This window comes from Vespa crabro, chromosome 10 (assembly GCF_910589235.1).
Source record: "Vespa crabro chromosome 10, iyVesCrab1.2, whole genome shotgun sequence".
NCBI lineage: Eukaryota > Metazoa > Arthropoda > Insecta > Hymenoptera > Vespidae > Vespa > Vespa crabro.
The window spans coordinates 3199410-3221840 of record NC_060964.1 but is presented as its reverse complement, the minus strand read 5'-3'; the positions used below and the strand labels follow the sequence as shown (position 1 = coordinate 3221840).

At 25.7% G+C, this 22431-nt stretch overlaps 3 protein-coding genes and 1 pseudogene across 5 annotated transcripts; 2 read left to right on the top strand and 2 right to left on the bottom strand.

Annotated features, from left to right (window-relative positions):
• Nucleotides 1-2578: 2578 nt before the first annotated feature.
• LOC124427473 (RNA exonuclease 1) lies at nt 2579-6431 on the top strand. 3 transcript variants are annotated; one of them, XM_046970435.1, is made up of 11 exons: nt 2579-2824; nt 3331-3503; nt 3586-3773; nt 3865-4111; nt 4183-4381; nt 4472-4688; nt 4773-4917; nt 4978-5228; nt 5311-5519; nt 5598-5719; nt 5815-6431. In XM_046970435.1, the coding sequence occupies exons 2-11, from the start codon at nt 3375-3377 to the stop codon at nt 6094-6096; spliced, it is 1989 nt and encodes a 662-aa protein (XP_046826391.1). In that variant the 5' UTR covers nt 2579-2824; nt 3331-3374; the 3' UTR covers nt 6097-6431. The 3 variants fall into 3 exon arrangements, with proteins under 3 accessions (XP_046826391.1, XP_046826390.1, XP_046826392.1); XM_046970434.1 differs by having other exon boundaries at nt 5311-5719; XM_046970436.1 differs by lacking the exon at nt 3331-3503 and having other exon boundaries at nt 5311-5719.
• A 189-nt stretch (nt 6432-6620) lies between these two features.
• LOC124427474 lies at nt 6621-8818 on the bottom strand (annotated as a pseudogene).
• Nucleotides 8819-11914: 3096 nt separating this feature from the next.
• On the top strand, nt 11915-15721 carry LOC124427448. The gene is made up of 8 exons (XM_046970382.1): nt 11915-12080; nt 13443-13632; nt 13740-13854; nt 13967-14074; nt 14152-14253; nt 14345-14611; nt 14717-14999; nt 15102-15721. Exons 1-8 carry the CDS (start codon nt 12060-12062, stop codon nt 15207-15209), a joined length of 1194 nt encoding a protein of 397 aa, XP_046826338.1. The 5' UTR covers nt 11915-12059; the 3' UTR covers nt 15210-15721.
• Nucleotides 15722-15921: 200 nt separating this feature from the next.
• LOC124427447 (protein pellino) lies at nt 15922-19791 on the bottom strand. Its single transcript, XM_046970381.1, has 7 exons — nt 19322-19791; nt 18562-18744; nt 18219-18450; nt 17906-18112; nt 17545-17832; nt 16917-17248; nt 15922-16773 (listed from the first exon to the last, which is right to left on the bottom strand). The coding sequence occupies exons 1-7, from the start codon at nt 19330-19332 to the stop codon at nt 16647-16649; spliced, it is 1380 nt and encodes a 459-aa protein (XP_046826337.1). The 5' UTR covers nt 19333-19791; the 3' UTR covers nt 15922-16646.
• Between the last annotated feature and the right edge of the window lie 2640 nt (nt 19792-22431).

Genomic DNA, 22431 nt, shown 5'->3' with positions numbered 1-22431 from the left:
AAACTTTATTAAAAAATTTGTCCTTGCTTTATTTATTTATTTATTTATTTATTTATTTACATACTCATAAAGGTTTTGGTCAACGTAGAATTGGTCAAGATATTGTTTCATTCCGTATGCATTTACGACATAACTCGAGAACGTACGAATCTCTTTGCGCAATATCCAAGAAGAAACGATATGTGTACTTATGTGCGTACAGTAAAATGGAAAAAAAAAGAAAAAAGAAAAAACAAAACGAAAGAAAACAAAAATAAAGAAAAAAAATGTACATTAAAGTCGCCACTGGAATACACAATTTTTTTACCTCATTCTTCTTTGTTTACTTTGTACAGCTCGAAGCATATGAATTGTAATCGTTTGCTTGCATCGTGTGCTAGATTGATGCATGAAAAACAGGATGGATTGATTGCATCGCTTTATATTTTTCTAAATGAAAAAGATACGAAAGAGATATGAGAAAAAAAACGATTGCGTATTATTAATACATTCAGCGACAGTTTGTTGTAAACTTTCACCACGTGATAAGTATTCGAATGATCACGAACTTTGGTAGGTATGAAATGTTAATATAAAATAGCGCAAGATAACTTGTAAGCAGTCATGAAAGCATCCTAAGATGATCTTAAGATGTACACAGGACGATCGTAGAGAAAGTGGGAAATATTAACCTCATTCAGCAATTTTCGTCATCGAGGTGCTGCGAATCATCTCTTTTAACGTTTCTGTTTTTTTGTTTTGTTTTGTTTTTCTTTTTCTTTTTTTTTTTAATTTTATTTCGTATATGAAACGTATCCGTTTTTTTTCCTTTGGTTTATTTCCCTTCTTTTTTTCTTTTTATAACGATGACGCATGTCGAACGACTTAATCATGTGAAAGAAATACAATGATACCGTATATTCGAACCATCTTTAGTCGCAAAATGAACATAATGCGCTTTCACCGTCGTTCTACAACTACAACACGACAAACTTATTGCGGTCGTACTTTCCTCGAGATGTACACTCTCAACTGGTTTCAGTGTCGCGAATATACTATATTATTTTATGTTACAATAGTCTAGATTATTAAATAAATAAGATATAAATCTATAACGATTTAATAAAAATATTTATTTGTCCAATTTTTTTTTTTTTCTAAATCTGTACTCACAATGATTTATTGTCCATTCAATGAAAACAGTTGTCAGAAATAAAATTATTTGATAAAAATAATTCATTTGACAAATTTATTTTTCTAAAATTATATTGTATCCATACGTAATTCATTCAGTTAATTTTAATTTTATTGTAAAAAAGAAATCGTGTCAAGTTTTTTGAATTTAATGAAGAAACACACTACGTAAAACATAATTTTTTAATTTTATTAAAAAGATAGTTTCATTGTTTTAATTGAGAAAGTATGCTAGAGTTAATCACTTTTTAATTGGGACAGAGATGTAATTAAATACATGGAAAACTGGTGAACTTAATTACAAACCATTTATGTTAGGATTATGTGCAAGAATGATGTCCCATTTAAATTTTCGCGCCTGTTCATACGTGATATATATTTCCGGAAGCATCATTCGTAAATCGAAGACGATTAATTGCGAAAGATTTTCTTTAACACATTGACTGTCACGCGCGTTTTCAGTAAAATCTCCTTTAGGCCACGCGTACCGTGAAAAATAAAAAACCGTGAAAAAAAAATTGTTTTTTATTTAAAATTTTTTTATTTTAGAATTTAAAGAAAACAACAACTTATTGTCCAAGTTGTTCCGACCAACCTCAGCTTTGTATAGAATGTTTTAAAATTTTACATTCAACATAATTTTCTTAATAAACCATTTTCGTATTACTTTTATAACAATAGTTTATATTAATTAATATTCAATAGTTTTGTTATTTCTTCTGCGAAATATCTTTTCAAACACGTACGAATATCCTTCGCAAGTAATCAAAGAAGCATCACCCCAATACGGGTGACGCGGCCCAATCAGAAATTCACCCGAATATGGGTGACGTGGCAGTCAACGTGTTAAATAAATGCAATTCGTTAAATACAATATATGAAAATCGATTTCAGGTTTTCTTATAAAAATTTAAAATCTTTTCGCTAAATAATATTTTTTTTTAACATTTAATTCCACGAATTTTAATAATTATTTAATCTTTTTATTAGTTAATCTTTTTAAATAAATACATATATATATATATATATATATATATATATATATATATAACTTATACCATTTTGCTTTAAATAAATCTTACGTAAATATTTTAATTATTTATATTATATGTGCATTTATCTTTATAATTTACAAATTGTGAATATAAAAAATGTTTGATATTTGATGCAACTACGTACCTGCACTTTTCTTTCATGATTTATATAAATAACGGCATTAACAATTATAATTTCTTTTAAAATTTTATTTTGAAATTTTCGCACGATATTTATTAAACATTTTCGATATTCAAAATATCAGTAATTTTATAACATTATTCATCCAAATCAACTCAAAATGTAATTTTTTATTGAACTTATAAAGTAACACACACCATCTATAGGATACTTCAAGCAACTTGTTTTGTCCTAACTTCTGTTCATTCGTGTAGTGTAAGCATATACGTAAATAAAATACATTCATTTGATAATGCTTGATAACTTCATTACATTCTTTTTACAAGTAAATCTACTATAAAAAAAAAGAAAAAGAAATATTTATATATACATTTAACCATTATTTTAGTTTGATTTGCATTGCTAAGTTACGAGTGAACAGTTGTAGAAATTTTGTTGTACCGAGTGAAATATAACCTTTAAATCGTTGAAAATGGTAATGTTTAATATTTTGTATTTTACTTATATGTATTGTGTATCTTAATGTAATCTGTAATTGTGTAATTTTAATTTTAAATATATGTAGAAATATATTCAAAATTAAAATTGATCTTTACGGTATATTCACTATATAATATTGTAAAAAATAAATTATTGATTTATCAAATAATCTAGCAATTATCAGTAATAAGATAGGAAAAATATATTTATTTTGAAAATGTATTTTTGTGAAAAACATTTTTACAATATATTTAAATATTTTTTTTTATGATCTAATTTTATAGCATTTAATTGATTTGATTTAAAAAATCTTTTTATCTTCATAATATTTTTATCTTAATTTTGTATTCAATTTTACCTTTAAACTTTCTTATAGATTTACAAATGTATATTTATTTCCTTATATGAAACATATATTCAATTCTTATCAAATAAAACTTTCATAAATACAATTTATTTCTTTAAAATTGTTTCAGTAGTGTATTTCTTTATTATTTATAGATAACAAATGGTTGTAGTAACTTTTCTCAAAGTAATCGAGAATTATGAAAAATTTTACAACAAAGCAACTCCAACGATTAGAAAATAAGAAGAAGAAAATGGCTGCTCTTTTAGAGATTATTAAATTGAATGAGAAAGACAGAGAAGTCAAAATGCTTGCTCTTAAACAAATTGTTATTTTCATAATGAATATTATCTTTCTATATTCATAGATTATTTAATTAGTTAGTGTATTATTGAATTAAATATTTATAGGAAACAGGACAAACTAGTTCAGTGAATCACTTGGATAAAAATCATGAAATATTAAATGATGAAACTTCAAATCGTAAACGATTATGTTGTACAGCATTAGACGAAACTCATGATGAGAGAAATAATGAAACAAAAGACAAAGATCATAGTATTAAAGAAGACGATAAATGTACTACTAAAAAGCCTAGGTCATTAGATTTGTATAAAACTTTTATTTAATTATAACATATTTTGAGAAAGAATAAAAAGGCTTTTAAATTGGTCTATTTTTATATACAGGTTATTTGGAGAAGATTATGAAGAGTTAAAAAAAAAATTAAAAGAAAATAAGAAAATACTTCAAAATATACCTCGAATACTATTAAGATCAGCTGGTTTTGGTGCAAAGTTATATGATGGTTTTGAATTTGCAAATAGAATTCCACTTTTTTTCAGTGATATACAACATTTGTTATTATATTCATTACTTGGTCATCATTCACCATATACACCAGCACGATGGTGTCAACTTGAAAAATATAACAAGGTAAACAAAAAGATCGATAAACATAATATAATGAATTTTATAGTTAATCTTTTTTATGGATCATTTTATAGGTCACACATACTATAGTTTTTATAGTTGAAGGCCTTTCATTAGATCATTTCATAGCTTATCGAAGCATATTTTCTCATATAACAGATGATTTGGAGTATCGTTTCGAAATGATGACACCAGCAGCATATAATGGTTCTATAATAGAAGAACTTGTAGCAGTGCCGTTAACCGGGACACAAAGTGACAAATTAATTAAACGTATTTACAATGAATTAATATAAATATAATAATTAAACTAAATGAAAATATCATATAATATATAAACATACAAGACTATTCCTATTACAGAATTTGGTTCTTTAGAGAATGCATTACAAAGTACAACTGATATAATACAGTTATTAAGAAAGACGTTCCCTATGCATATGACTACAACAAATTCTACAAATAGAGACAATAATCTACCTCCTACTGATAAATTTTCTAGGACACAATTATTACTGTCTTTACAGCAAATGGTTGAAGAAAATTATCCAGTACCACTGAAAGGAAAACTATGGAAAAAGTAAGTTTTATTATAGTATTTTACATAATATATTAAATGAAATATAGCTTTACAGAATCATATATAACTGCTGATGCGTTTTAGATATGATGAATACGTTTTCACAAAAGATAATTACACTGAGGTAACTGCAAAATCACCTATGTTCGCTTTGGATTGTGAAATGTGTAAAACAATTACTGGAAATTTGGAACTTACAAGAATATCTCTTGTTAATGAAAGCTTTAATGTAAGTTGTACTTAAGAATTATAAAAGATTAAACAATTTCATACTTTATCTTTATCATAGGTTGTTTATGAGACTCTTGTTAAACCTGATAATAAGATTATCGATTATTTGACTCAATACAGTGGTATTACAGAAGAAATGTTAAGTAATGTTACTACAACGTTAACAGATGTACAAGAAACATTAAGAATGTTACTTCCTGCAGATTGTATCCTTGTAGGACAGAGTTTAAATTTTGACCTACATACACTAAAAATGATGCATCCATACATCATTGATACATCTGTTATTTTTAATATTACCGGCGTACGGTAATTAACATTTTTACGGAATATCATTGATGTATTGTATGCAGTCTTCTAAAAAATTTTTATAACAAACTTTTATTTGCAGACATCGAAAAACCAAGTTACAAGTTTTAGCTAAAATATTTTTAGATATGTCTATACAACAAGGCAATAGTGGTCATTGTTCAACAGAAGATTCAATAGCCTCTATGAAATTAACACAGTTAAAATTAGCTAATAGTATAGATTATGGAGATAGTGTTCAATCTGTGTTATCTGAAGAATTGGATGAACATACATTAAAAGTAGAAACTGGTAATCAAATTATATCTCAACGAAAAATGAAAAAATTACGAATTGATAAATATGCTATATCCATATTTAATTATATAGTTAAAGAACAAAGGACTGCAACTATTATTGGTACTGATCAAATTATAAATGAATATTCCAAGTATTTCAAAACATCTTCATTGAACATTAAAAATGATGAAAATTATAATGAGGGTGATCAGGTAATTTCGAAATTTGTATAATTAAGGACACAAATAATTTGAGCATTATTATAAATTCTTATCTTAATGATTATTCTTTTTTTTTTTTTTTACAGATACGTCTGGTGGTAGCTGATAATGACAAGCAAGCAATAACGCGAGCCTCTGAAATAGCATTGCAGCATAAATTTATTGTATGCCATGTTAAAATAACGGAAAAACAATTAGAAGATGAACACATTAAAGAAACATGTTGTACTGTGAATAAATGGATACATAAGCTTTGGCAACATATAGCCTTAAATAGTCTAGCGTGTGTTATATTTAATGATCAAAAAAATGTTGGCAATGGAGCTTGTTTTTTAAATGTGAAAAAATGTGTACCGGAGAATATATGATCTGCGTATAAGAAACAGAACAAAACAAAATGGATTCAAAGCTATTCATATAAAAAATAAAAAAATAAAATATTATTTTTTGCATAATAGTATAAACTATTTAAAAGACAAAAATGTTTAATCAATGTACGACGATATGTTTCATTTCGAAACTGTAACAATTTTGTTACACAATCTTTCCTGAACTATATTTTTATAATTATCAAATAATAATATACAATAATTTATATTTAGTATGTCTAATAATTGATTTTAACAAAAATGTACATCATTACGGAATATGAGTATCATAAAATAGATACAAGAAAAGAATTGAAGAAAAAAATACTCCCATATATCTTTGTTTTTTATTTTAAATAACCTATTTAATTTTTATTTAATTTTAATACGTTTCATATGTTTATTATATGTGATATTCTTGCATGTGCAAATTTTGTCATGTCAATTGACATAGGTAAATCCATCAATTAAAAGAAAATGAGGAGAAAAAGGAATCATGGATTTGTTTATGAAGTTGATACGAATTTTGGTAAGATGATTATCAAAGATATATATTCGTTATTTACTACAAATATATATATAATTACATAGATAGTTATATATAAATTGCAGAATTCCTCGTTGGAGGGCAAGGGTTGCGGTAAGCAAATATGTATTTCTTGTATTATAATATTATCGTGTATAAAATTAAATGTATATATAACGTATATGTATACGTAATAAATTATACTATTTCATAGTTACATTACATAAATAGCTATGAACGATGACATGAATATGTACGATTAAATAAAAAATTGCAAAAGTGAAGAGGTCTATAGTGGTTGTTGTTGCTCAAGCTTGGACGAGTACATCAATATAACGTAAATAATCTTATTTATTTGCGATAATTTCCACGTGGAGGTAAATATTGATTACTTCCAATGTTTCCATTTCCAAAAGCATTATTTCCATATCTACCATCTGTTTATAAAAAGGAAAATAAAGGATAAAGAAGCTCATTGAACACATTGAAATAAAATCAAATTGAGAGTTCAGATTAAAATCATTGAAATTAATTAATTGACATACCTTGTGGATATTGAGCCTGACCTTCGTACTGAACATCTGCATTATAACCATTTGCATCGTCAGCTGTATATTTCACTATTTGAGTTCTCGAATCGGGTAACAAAACTCTATATTCTCCTTGCACAAGATTTCCATCGCTACTTTCGCGTTGGGAATAATCGTTTCCACTGGGTGGATCATAAACTTGATATTGGAAATTGTATGGTTGAGGCTGTTAATTACAACGAAACATTGTTTTTTTTAATTCTATTATGTGAACGACAAAGTACGGTCTTTATAAGATAATTCATTTTATAAACTGTAGTTATATCTAAAGATTATAGTAAAATGAAACACCTCTTTTTATAAAGATATATTATTTTATAAAAATAATATATTATAAATTATTTTTATAAAGATTATTATTATTATTATTATTATTATTATTATTATTATTATTACGATAAAATGAACCTCTTCAAAATAATATTAATCGTAAGATAAAATAATTCTTTTTAAAAAGTTATATAATAGTATTTTATGTATACTAATGATTGTTATCATACCCTTCCATAATCCCCGTTAAAACCACCTTGATATCCTCTGTTACCACCGGTACCAAATCCAGGTGCCCCATAAGTCGAAGATGGTCCTCCAAAATCACCACCACTGCCACGATTACCATCCCCTCCGAAAGCTGGTGCTCCGTATAATCCAGCAGGTCTATCTCTAAAGTTTGATCCACCGAAGTCACCACCTCTGCCAAGACCTACCCCGCCGAATCTATCATTGAATCCGCTACCTGGTCTGTATTGATACCCACCACTTTCACCACCTCCCGGTAGGAGTCCAGCAAGTACATTACTACCGATACACGATAGTACTATGACAATTGTCATACACTGCAATCGAAATTAAATTATATTTAGTTTGATTACTAACGCGTTTAAACAGTTCGACTTATCTTAATTCAAAACTGTTCCCGTTAATTAATGAATTTTTAATTGGCGATTTAAAATAGCAATGTAATTAACTTTAATGTTTTTTTTTCTTTTTTTTTTTTTAATGACGTCATTATTATCTATATTAACAAACAATTCAAATCAGTAGAAATTTCTTCATTCGATAATTGTAACAATATTTCATATACTCTTATCCGTGGTATTAAATTTGTATTAGCAAATAAATTGAGCGATTAAAAAGTAATTATTGTTTTTTTTTTTTTATATGAATTTCCAGTTAAATCCCATTTGAATATTCTCGGATGAATGTATTAAAAATATATAATTTTTTTTTCTTCTTCTTTCTTTTTTTTTTTTTTTGATAAATAAAAATTCTAAATCACTTATCGATTGTCATATCTTTCAATTCCGCAAGAAAATATTACTTATCATCAATAATCCGTATTTATATAATCCATAAATGACCTACCTCGTGATAATTCATATTGCTGTATGAGCGAAGATTCTATGAGGACTGAGAAAATGATGCTCCGCGGAGTTTATATAGTCTGCTGATCCTTTGTTACAGTTTATCCTTAGTGTGTTGCGTATACATATCCTTCCCTGCATTAGGATGAGCAACCGTAGATGTGGGAGGCGTAAAAGAACGTATATTCCCTTCACTCTATGATGAATTACGGGATGAGACGTTCAGTGGATGAGTGAAATAGCTTTAAATTTTAATTGGGCCTACGCACGTGACTTCGACCTGTCGATTAGGGTACTCGCGTCACGAAAGAAACGAAATCTCGACGTAATTGTAAGATCACGATCTCTTCCGGTATAATCGTACATCTCAGAAACCCTCTTACGTCAATAATATTACCAAATAATATAAGATAATAATATTTACTGTCATTTTTCCTAAGAAAATCTAATTTCATTGGCTCATCCACAAGTACAAAATGATTATTGACATATCTATCTGTGTGAGTGTCATGATGAATTTATTGATATATTATAAAATAACAAAATAAAAAAAATTTTTTTTTTTTATTTTATGAAAATAATTAATTTATTTCATTTCAAGTATCCTTTTATCGTGTGTGTTTACAGATGAAAATTGTATATAGTACGCGCGTTTCTATCTTATTTGCATATGCGTGTGTATAAGTCCATAGTTAAAATAAATAAAAATTATCATTAAATTAAAAAATTTGTTTATCTTAAAAAATATTTCACTTTAATGTCGTTATGTCTTTGAAAAAAATAAATGAAAGGTAAAGATAAAGGAACAAAAATAATGTGTAACGCGGATCTTTACGTTTATAACTTACGTAAATATTGAAATTCATTTTCATGTTAAAATATTGCAGCGATACAGTCTCTTTCGTTTGAAAGATATTATTTATCAGATGATCTATTTAGATCTCTCAGGCGAAAGTTCAGAATAATATTTCGGATGATCGATTATGATGCAACTTGAAGTACGGCGTAACTGGTTTCATCTTCTATTTAACTACACAAAACGATTACTGGTGTATGATGCAAATGAAAGGCAGATGAAGAAATAGGACCGTAAGTAGTTTAAGTGGAGCAAGAGAAATCAAGGATCATCCTTGATCTTTTTCTGTTGAAATTATCAATACCGTAGATGATCTAAATATGATTTATCGACCATTATCTATACCGATCAAGAGAATCATCACCTTTGTAATAGCTAATAAAGACATTCCGAATAAAAATGTCTTACACAGACATGAATAATAAATAATATGTTAATATACTTATAGTTAAAAAAAAAAGAAAAAAAAAGAAAAAAAAAACAGAACAAAAAGAAAAAACAAGAAAATATCCAATTGTGTTTGAAAAGAAGATACGAAATCATGAAGTATTTGTATGCAGATAAAATTAATATAGGGGAAAGTAGGGCAACTCATACCCCCGGGTGAGTCGGGTCGTCTTCGTATTTCACAAACACATGTCTCCACCATCTATGTTATGGCATAATTAGCAAGCTTCAAACGAAATGATTACTAGCCACGATAGTTAGAAAAAGATCGTAGTAAACCGCATGTTCCCTTAATTTTGTCTATCTATTAAATATATTAAATATATATATATATATATATATTTTTTTTTTATCTCCTGCAATCGGAGTAATGTACGTTAATTATTCATCGTTTTCTTTCTTGACAGCAAAAAATGTTAAATCTTATATCATTAAACATACTCTTATATATATATATATATATATATATATATATATATATATACACATACATGCACACATGTATATATAAAAAAGGGTAGTGTAATGTAATTAGAGAAAGTGTGTATTACTTTTAATAAAAATGTATATTTTAAATATAAAGTAAAGCTCGCGCGAATTTAAAAGAGATTTTTTCAATGCATTTTACTATGCAATCAAAAAAGAGTAACGTTACATAACTGATGTAATGAGGCAAAATTATATATAAATATTTGTATAAAAAAATGTTTAAAGATACATAGGTATATAAATAATTACGTTTTATTTTAAAATCTCCCTTCAACGAAATTTAGGATAAGGTGGCAAATTTTTTTTATACAAAAAAATGTTCTTTTCAAAAAATTGTGTATACTTATATATATTTATTATTATACGATATTATTATTCAATGTAAATTTTATAAATATTATCTTTTATGTGTTTAAGCTCGATTGATAATTAAAAGAATATACAGTTTCAAATAATACACAATAGATGTCTCTAATCCAATATTTTCATGTATTACCGACGGCCGATAAGTTAAGTCATTTACATTACCTTCATTTATAAAAAGTAACAAAAAACAGATAAATTTTCTATTTTCTATTTCAAGTACGATCAATCTCGCATTATTATCTCTTCATTTAATTTCAACGAATAACTTCTATATAAATACAAAATTTTTAATGAAAAGTTCAATGGTACACGACCATGCCTACATATTTGTCAATGTATTACGATTCCATGCACGCTTGTGTAAGGTTTGCATGATAATATAAAGAAAGGACCCGTTACCGCATTCCATTACGTTAACAGCTTGTCATTCCACATTCTTCTGTATATTCCTGACGAAGACATGTCAATTGCCAGATGACCTTGACCGACTGCAAGAGTTGAACATATATACATACACTTTTCCATGATCATTTCAAAGAGGTTTTTGACCTCAGTTAATTAAATATAAACTCGTTCGACATGTTTCTCTTAAATCAAAGAGAACATTAAAAAGAAAATCAAATCCCATAGAATATTTGATGAAACGTTCCAATTTTATACTCTTTTTTCAAAAAAACTAATATATAATATTTACAAGTATTGTTCTAAGTATTAGTAACGATTTAGATAAATCTGAAATATATTAATTTAATAATATTGATTAGATAAATTTGAAAGAAAAAATATTTGTACATAAAAAAAAATATATATATATGTATATATACAATATATGTTTAATAAATGTTTTTTTTATTTATAGTAATTAATCTATAGATATTTCGAGAAAATCTTATGCCGGAAGGATAATTCTTTTAATAATATACTCACTGATACAAATCATATGAATTTAGAACAATGTGCTTATTATTAGGTACATACATATAGCGATATAGCGGATCTATGATCGTTAATCGATCGTATAAGAAAATAAAAAAGGAAAGAGAAAAAGAATCAGTGAATATCGATATCCTTATGCAGCATGTTGTTGACCGCTATTCTTCCTTGAGAGATTCTCTTTTTTTTTTCCTTCAACTTGAACGCGACTTCACACCGGTAAAATATACAGGTGAAGGTAACCGGCCAGAGCTATCCGAAGCTACAAGTTTAAGATATTCAGTTTTCCTATAACCGTTGACCGAGTAACGAGTAACGTCTTCTCTCTGTTAAACTTAACTAACTGTCTGTCTTTTGCTTATTTTATATTGTTCAACATTAATATTATTAAAATGGAACTACGTTTATTATTTGTAAGTTCAATCGTTTAAGTGTCCCTAACATATTTCATAAATAATTTTTTAAATATTTTGTGTAGTAAGTTATTAAAAAAATGATATTCTTCGAGATTAATGTGTATTACTTATCTTCTTTTTCCGTTTTTTCTTTTTTATTTATATCGAAGTTTTTTTATTTTTATTTAATACGATCAATTTTGTACGTGTCACGTCAGTTCAGTGATCAATATAAATTTTAATTTATTGCAATAGACAGGATGTAGAGTTATTGAAAATCAAAATGATAGTGTACTAACAATTCCTTTTTTTTCATTTTAATTTAAGTTTAATTTATTTAAATTTATTTATTTATGATTCGCTCGTTGTAACTTGAAAAAAAAAAGAAAAAAAGAAAGAATCAAATGAAAATATTTCAAAGATATAAAGAATGTCAATGTATTTAAATAATCTTTTTAAAGATGAATACGGAAGTGACGTTTTATATTCAAAATGTTAATTTTTTACGCGCGAAAATTATATTAATGAAATATATTAATGTATATATAGATTTTAGGACACATGACCGAATTTATATCTATAGATATTACTATACAAAATAGATATGACATAAGTCAATTCTAATAAAATTTATAAAAGAAAAGAAACGTAATTTGTGGAATATTATTTAATTATATTTTAACGAATGTGTGATGATTACGTCAGTTTTAAAAAATTCATTATATCTTTCGATTTTACTGGTACCGGTTTGAAGATTTCGTCCTTATTAGTGTAACGACGATAAAATTTGACATAATCATACTTTTTTAATGTTCGAAGTATTTCGAAAGTAGGTTAAATATATTGATGAAAAATTTTAGTTACAATATTACATAACACCATGATTTTTTTTAAATTATTTCTTTTCACTACGTACGTCATATTGCATTTTTATATTAACAATTTGAAATAATGAATAGAGGAAAATAGATACTTTTCTTTGAAAGTAAGTGATTTTTATAATATATAACATAAGATCAGTTTAATCAAAAAAAATACGATAAGATTATTTGCAAATAAGCAAAAACATATAATTTAGAGCATGAAACGATGTAGTTGATGGACCACGTACCGTTAAGACTGAATGCATATAACGTGTTTACTAACGGGGAATGCCGTCAATGACCCGTATGTATCGCGCAGGTAGAGACAAGTAGAAAGTAGATATATATAATGACCCCGATTTTAGATTAGAATATATTTTTCTTTTTAGAAATATTTCAAAATCTATAAATTGTTAAAAATAACAATTTTCAAGTTTAAGTTTAATATATGATAACAGAGTATTATCTTATTTCATATGATTTATTTATTTAATTTATTAATTATTCTTAATTTCAGATATTAGTTTTATGTAATTTAACTTTTGCCGAAGAATATCATACTACTAAACGAACAAAAACAAATAATAACGATGTATCTATGCAAGAAGAACCTCCAGAAGGATATTATGCATTTGTTGAATCACCAAATGCTGAACCACCTAAAGTTAAACCACCACCATATGTTGAAAGCGATAAAGAATGTCATGGTAGAAAAATATTTTACTTAATCTCTAAATTTTTTATTAGTTTTATAAAAAGATTTTGGTATTTACCTTGCTTAATATATATATTAGCTAATTAATATAACTTTCAGATACTGGGAAAGGAAAGGGATATGCGTCTGTGTATAATATTTGTGGTGATTTAAATAAAGGATTTATACCTAAAAATCCAATGAAGCAATATATAAATGGATCTTCCTATCCATTGTAAGTAAAACGTAGAATATTAATATAATTATTTGTATTATTTCTCTTATTTTCTTTTTAATATACATACATATACTTACATATACTTTTTTTTTTATACATATATTTGTAGCACTTTAATAAAAAATCATACTCTCAAGTTTTTGAGCAAAGCTTTGCCAATTTTAAAAGCAGATGAATCTTTACCAAAAGTTGCCAAAATTCAACCTGTGCAAAATTCGTAAGTAAAATAAATATATATATATATATAATAATATTCAGTATGTTAACGTTTTTTTTAAATTATTTTCTTTGCAGAGTTGATCCTGATCGAAAGCGAAGTAGGAATAAAAGATCTTCTGATATAAATAATAATGCAAATCGTAATGGTCGCAAATTTTGTGAGAATGGTAGTGGAGTGTATGTTATTTTATTGCTTTGATGATTTATAATAACAAGTGTATTATATTATTAAAAAATTATTTTTAAAAATATTTTTATCTATATATAGGGTATGTATGTTATACAAAGCAATTCAAGGTGAACCATTGGTAGCATCAGCAGCAGAACGCAGAGATGAGCCTTCAACGCAAGAATATCATCAAAGAAATCCTGTTCAAGAAAAGCCTGAATATACTGGACCACCAACACCTTGCCCGGCAAAAGTAGAATATGCAACTCCAGTTTTTGCAAAGAATTATCAAGGAGTTTGGCGTTATGTTGTGCAAATTCCTTATGAGGGTTACTTTACACAAACAATTGAAGTTACTCGATGCATGTAAGTGATAATAAAAGATTCATATTTTTATATTATAATTTTAAAATTATCATTAATGACCAAACATGTACTTTTATTAAAGTTAATAATGAATAATTTATATAGGCAATCAAGATGTCACTACTTAGATGGTGGTTGTTTGTCTTCACCACGATGGACAAGTTTATTGGTAGCTGAAATTTTTTATCCAGAAACTTTTCTGGAAGGGAGTCAGATTGACAGATTTCCAGGTCCCAGAGATCCTGTTGTCGGTGTCCCACCACCTGTACATGATTTCCAAAATTATCAACAGTACTTGCAAAAGCGTGCAGGTGAAAATGAAGCACGTAATAGTGGTAGTTCTCAACAGCATCATTGCGATGGTGTAGATGAAATGGGTTGTTTTCAGGTAATTTACTCGTCTTAAAAAAAAAAAAAAAAAAAAAAAAAAAAAAATCATTTGTACATGTTTGATTAAATTCATAATTAATCTTTTTTACCTTTACTGTAGGTACGATTATATTATGATTGGTTTTTAATACCAGGCAGCTGTAAATGTTGGCGACCTGATTATTTTAATCGCTATGTTCGTCGTAGTGGATCTAGTACTGAATTATGATCATACTTATTTACATTTATATATAATATTTAGATATTAAACGTGTGATTGTAAAACTATTAGTTCATTATTTGTAATTAGGAAAACATTACTGGTCAGATAAATGAATGATAATAGATAAGTATATTCAAAGCTAAATCTAAGTTAAAATAAGCTAATCGTAATTTAGAGTAATTATTCAAAAAATTTTTATGTATGAGACATCTCTGCATAGAAAACTTTCATTGATATAAGATTTGTTTAGAAATTAACAATAACAATCAATTATTTATCTGTTTGTAATAATGATGCATTTACATTACTGAACATTCAAAAGTTGCTTGCTCAAATAAGAGATTGTGCCCTTTTGATGCGCGACTGATTATATCCTATAGATAACTAAATAATTACGTACATACACCTAAGATATACATTTATGTTACAGACTGTCATTGTAAGTACATCTGTTTGTTATAAATGTTATAAATATAATTATTTATATTCTAATTCGCGATTTTGTTTTATATATTAACTATTCAAGATTTATATGTATACATATATATATATATATATATATATATATATATATATATATATAATCTTTAGAAAAAAATTTACATTTAAAGATATTACTTTATTCTTACATACTTACTTAGATGAAATATTTTTAATAACTAAGTATGAAATTTTATTATCTTCGTGAAAAGCGTAGTATATAATAAATTTGTAAATATTTATAGTTGATAAAAAATTACTCTTTAATCGAAGATAAATATGATATATATAAGATAAGTAACATTCAGTCAGCAAATAATTACATTTTTCTTTTTTTGGTAAGGACCTCGTACCTTTTACAACTTTTTCATTTTCTATACTTTCATGGCATTCTTAAATTTATCTAAATGAGCTAAAAGAGATTGACATCGTTACATAAACATTGTGCTTCTCTCTTGTAATATTTCACCTACATTAAAGCAAAATATTATTAACGTAACTTCATTAAATTATATTTTCTATAAATTTAAATATTTTGGATATAAGAGTACTTTTTTCCCTGTTCATTTATCATTTTTGGTGAAAAAAGGAATGCCATAATTAAATATCCAATAATGAAATAATTATTAATTTAATAATAAATTACGTCTGAGTATAAACTATTACATACTATAATAATAAACATAATTCGTGAATTCTAATTCGATATTGTTTGAACTTTTTCTCTTCTACATTCATCTTTATATATTATACAATTAAAAATTATACAACTTCCATGTACATAATAACAAGAAAAGTATATTGTACAACTGCTTTCATGTAGATTTATTAGAAAACAAAAATTTTCAACGAAATCAAATATTTAAATTATTTGAAGATTGTTGATTTTTATAAGCCTTGTAGTTTTTAAGTAGTATAAATTATTTCTATAGATTACTTTTCTTGAAATTATAGGAAGTATTTTCAATCTACATTGTCTTGAAAAATGAGTTTTATATAACCAGGTGAACCTTCAAGAGGAACTGCACAGAAGGGACAGATCGCGATGTAACCATTTGTACCGTGTGGTATTGCCACCTGTTCCCAGTATCTGCAGATGAATATAGATTGTTAATATTGCCATTATATAATTTTATAATAAACAAACTATTATATACAAAATATATACAGGAAAATCTTTTCTTTATATAATCTATAAAAATATTATTTTTATATATAATCTTTAATACGAACTTCACAGTTTTTTCTGTAGCCATATGTCCACAAGGTCTAAATGCATAAGTAGGTGGGCCTCTGTCAACATAAAAGGCAGGTTCAATTCCCATTGTAAGTTTCACTACTGATCCAGCGACCAAGCACATTGGACACTTTCTTGTTACTTTATCTTCCTCCTGTCCCCAATCATGATGACCTTGTACATGACCACATTTTAAATAAACATATGGTTGCTGTTGAGCTGTATCTGATGCTGCCTTACGCGGAATAACTAGAGTATTTAAGCCAACAGGACATTGCGGCCGGCCAGCATTTATAGCATCAACTAATTCTTCTAAATCATGTTTTGTCTATGAAAAAGAAAATAAAAAAATAAAAAAAAAAAAAATAAAAAAAAATAAAAAAAAATACAATTATAAATATACAGTATCAATGTAAAATTTACTTACACATAAATATTAATTAAAATTTACATTAATGAATTTATAAAGTAAATAATAAGTTATCAAACAAAAAATATAGAAATGTAACAAAAATATTATACTTGCAAAGTCCTTATTACATCTGTACTAAATCATTTATCATGTTGAAAAAACTTTTAAAAATTTACCTTTTTTAAACAGTAACAAAATAAGATTTTACTTACTGGTGATTTTGCAAGACCTTCTGCCGATCTCCAAAGTAATGTAGCTCCACATAAGTCAATAAGAGTACCATCTTGTAAAATATTATTTTCATCTTCTACATAATTTCCCTTTTGTTGAGCACTTCTGCTCTCTCTAAGGGAAAATACTCCACCTCCAACACTAACTTCTCGCCAAAATCCACATTGGGCTTCACCACTACAAAATTGTCCTCGTGGATGCATTATCAAAACACCATTAGTTGTCAAACCATCAATTTCTCTATTTTCTTGCCATTTTGTTGCTTTCTCCTATATAATAAAAATGTTTCACTTAACATAGAATTTTGAATTTAAAAATATATTATCCCATTGTAAATCTTACCCCTAAAAAGATGTTTCTAGAACTATCAAAACCAGCAGCATAAATTCTAGCAATTCTAGGATTAGATCGATCGGCAAGAATTCTACAGGCAAACCTACTAATTGTACTCTGAGCAACCCGGCCTTCATTTGCAGTTCCACATTCACTACCACCAGGACATGTATCCATTACAACAAAATCGATTGGTGATTCAGATGAACGACCAATCTATGCGTGATTAATTTGTTTAATATAACAATATAATTATAATAAGTTTATTTAGATAAATATGAATATGTAATTCTTTTTTAATTTCATTTTCATTTAAACTTACTTGAAACATATCTGTTTCTTCATCTTCTGTATATTCAACTATAACAGCTTGAGTTCTGGAAAGTGTATATGAAATTGAATGCTGTTTTGTATTAAGAATGGCTTGTGAACTGTGAGGAGTTTTAACAATGTAATGTTTACTACGTTTAACACCATTTGGTATTGGTCTTTTAAATAAAATGAATTTACTTCTCCTCCTACCACGATCACCAGGTGGAAGATATCCATTGTATCTATAATAATGACCAAATATGATTAATATAATTCATCTTTGATAATTAAAGAATCATCCTAAATATATGAAAATAATATATATATTAAAAACGTATTATATTTTTTTTTACCCAAGAATAACTAATTCTCCATATTTTACTAGTTGCTTTGGTTTATCATGGCGATGACTATGACATTCATGAGGATTCACATGTGATCGGTTATGAGGATGTTTATTACGTGGACTATGAGGTGGGCCAAGAGTTTCTCCTTCTTCCACGAGCAATGGACTTTCGCTACTACCACCATCCGATCTGAAATAGTTGAAATATTATCTAAATTCTATTTTTCATATTAATTACTGTATAATATACATATATATATATATATATATATATATATATATATATATATATATATGCATGTATGTGTACGTATATGTTGTTTAATACATTTATATCAAATACATACGAATTTAATTTAATAAATATGACTTACAAATCGAAAAGAAAGTAGAAAAGAATAAACGTAAATTTTGCATTAGTATAAATGAAATAATTAAATTATTTAATTATCATTTTACTCGCATTGTGTATATAGTTTCTTATTATTAACAATATATTTCTTTTCTTTATATTAATTAAAAATGGGTAAGATTTAAATTCATATATTTCTAATAAAATTATACACATATGATATATAAAATAATATATATTTATTGTTGAAAAAATAAAAAAATATTATTGAAAAATATATTACATTATTATTTCTCATGTGTTTTGTAACAGAAAGAAAACAATTTTAATAGTATCTCATATTAATTTTCAAGATATAAAAGTAACGAAATCTTATCAATACGATATGTACATATAATATGTCAAGATTAGTTACCGTATCACCATTGTGAGTTCTGCTTTTAAACCAATTTCGCCCCAACTGTGAACGCTCGCAACATGAGCCACTTTGAAAAATTTATACAAATGAACGATTTACAAATGTTATTTGTCAAAAGAAATCGTTATATGACTAGTCCAATGAAGTACACGAAACCGTTATAAATGCGAAACTCAAGATTCGAAATATAAATTGGACGTTTCATGATTACGAGTTACACGATAATCACATTTATTACCGAGTGTGCATAACGCGCTCGAAGCTTCAAAGTTCAATACACTGCTATTATCGATATATACAAACGCTTTAACATTATAAGATACTTTTTTTATAATAATAGGAAATCCCTATATAAATACATCAATAATTGCTTTTAAATCACTATACGATTAATTTTCTTAGATTGTTTTCGTTGGGATCATTTAGTCAAGACAGATCCGTATAATACATGTAATCACAGTAGTACATAAAAGATTTCAAGCTTGATTTCTATTTTAAACTGCCATCTATATAGATAACCTTACATTGCTTAAAGGTTCGTCGTGATTGGTCAATACTAACCAATAGTATTTCACTTGTATATTCCTACTTTATAAAAATATTTTTTATTTTCAATGTTTACTCATTATAAATGATTTTTTATATTATTATATTAATTATTAAATTATTTACTAACAAAAGATATTTTGTAAGTAATACTTCATTTGTAATAAAGCCTGATTAATATTGCGTTTAACGACAACCAATGATAAAGCAATATTTCAGAAATATCCTATCATAGATGTCACCTCGTCCACTAATGACAAATTTAATTCAAATATTTCGTAGCATATTTTAAACAATACGTGTGATGTTAATTTTCATATTAACTTAGTTCATTAAAATAAATTTTACTGTCGTATCACTGTAAATGCAAACGTAAATAATAAATGTGAAAAATCGTGAAAGAAGAATGGTACAATTAATGATATGATGTCACAATTTAAAAAACAGCTAAAGAAAAATAATTTAGATTCTATCTTGAACTATATTATGCAAATTTTTTATGAGACCATGGATAAATTTCAATTAGCAGTAAGTAATATTTAATAATAATTAATTCATATTAAATTTAACAATGTTTAATAAATAAGATTAATATATTAAATAGTTATAATATTTTATATATTTTTTATTATAACAATAATTATACATAATTATAGATTACAATACCTTTATTAATTAAAAATTCAACATTACAATCACTTCTTACCAAAGAAGAAATGGAGTTGGTAAATAATATTGTATTTTCTATTGATCAAACGCAATCGGAACATAAACCACAATTATGTAATTAAAAATTATTTTTTTTATATTAAAATTATTTACAAAGATGCAGTAGTGCAGATATCAAAAATACAGATATTTTTATTTTTATGTAATTATTTTCGTAATATTTAAAAAAAATTAATATCTTTTAGGTGAATCAAGAATTTCACGGACTTCGCACGAATCATCGACAAATGCATTAGAAGAAGATATTACAGATAAAAATATTACGGATCCTATGGTTTACAAAATGCTTAACGTATTTTTTATTTAATTAATAATAAAATAAAAAAAAAATAAATAAAAATGAAAAATTCCAAGAGATATCGTTTATAAAATAAAAAATTGTTTTTTAATTAGATACTATATAGTTACCCCAGTATTCGTAAAGCAGCTGCTTCATGTCAGATGAACATTTCAGCGCAATTATTGCTTTTTAAACATTATATATATTATTTTATGGAATATATCATATCAATAATGCAATTAACACCAGAAGAAGAAATGATTAAAAATATGCATTACCGAAATGTTTGGTTGCGTGATAAAAATGCTGTTGAAGAAACAAAAAGTAATTAATATATTGCAATGTATTTTTATTACATTTTTCTATATTTAGTAAAAAATAATATTTTTTTTTTATATAACAATAATTTGTTTATATAATATTTTTATATAAAAAGATATTGAAACATTTTTGTTATATAAAAAATATAGAAATATATATATATATATATATATATATATATATATAAATAAAATATTGTACTTATATAAAAAATATTTTTGTATAAAAAAAAATATTAAACGAAATTTTTTCTCATGTTATTAGAACTTACTGCACATTTAAAAGCTCAGAGAGAAAATAAAGAAAAGGAAATGGAAAGTACTAAGACACAATATAAAACTGATACAATAATTATTAATAAATTGAATGAAATATGTCTAGAAGATTTACAAAGTGTTGGGTAAATGTACAATAAAATTTCATAACGATTATATGAATTTACGATTAAGTGATTTTTTTTCTTTTCAGTAATAAATACGAAAAAAAGCAATATTTGCTTTATAAAAACTCGGAAATAAAACGAGACGAATTACTTAATAAATTAAATGAAATGAAGGAAGAGTTTGTAATGATAAAAACTGCTAATCTCAAAACGACGTCAGATATTAATAACAAAAGGTAATTTATTTTAATTCTAGATATCTATTAAGAATGAATATAGTTTAATTTATATTATTTGAAATTTAAAATATTTATATTTGTATTTTTATTAATTAGTTAAAATACGTGTATATTTGATTTTTATAGATTGAAAACCGAAGCCCAATTATTGAGTTTGATTAATAGATTCGACACAGATATGGATGATAAATTATCTGAATATGAAGAACTCTGCGAAATATATGAATCAGATAAAATGGAAAAAAATTCGTTGAAGGTACATATATATTATATATGTATCGATTATATATATTACATTAATATAAATTTATTATATATATATATATATATGTATTATATATTTAAAAATATAATATTAATAAATATATAAATATATATTATAATATTATTATTTATATTATATATAGTTAAAACGAATATAATTTAATTATATTAACAAATTAAGTATATATACATAAATATATTCCTTATTACAGGCAGCGATACAATTGCAAGAGGATACTTACAACTTATTTATGAAAGATGTTTTTGATGAAACTTTAGAATATTATGCAGGTTAAACGAAATATGTGAAATTATTTATTATTTGCTACAATAAGAGTATATGTCG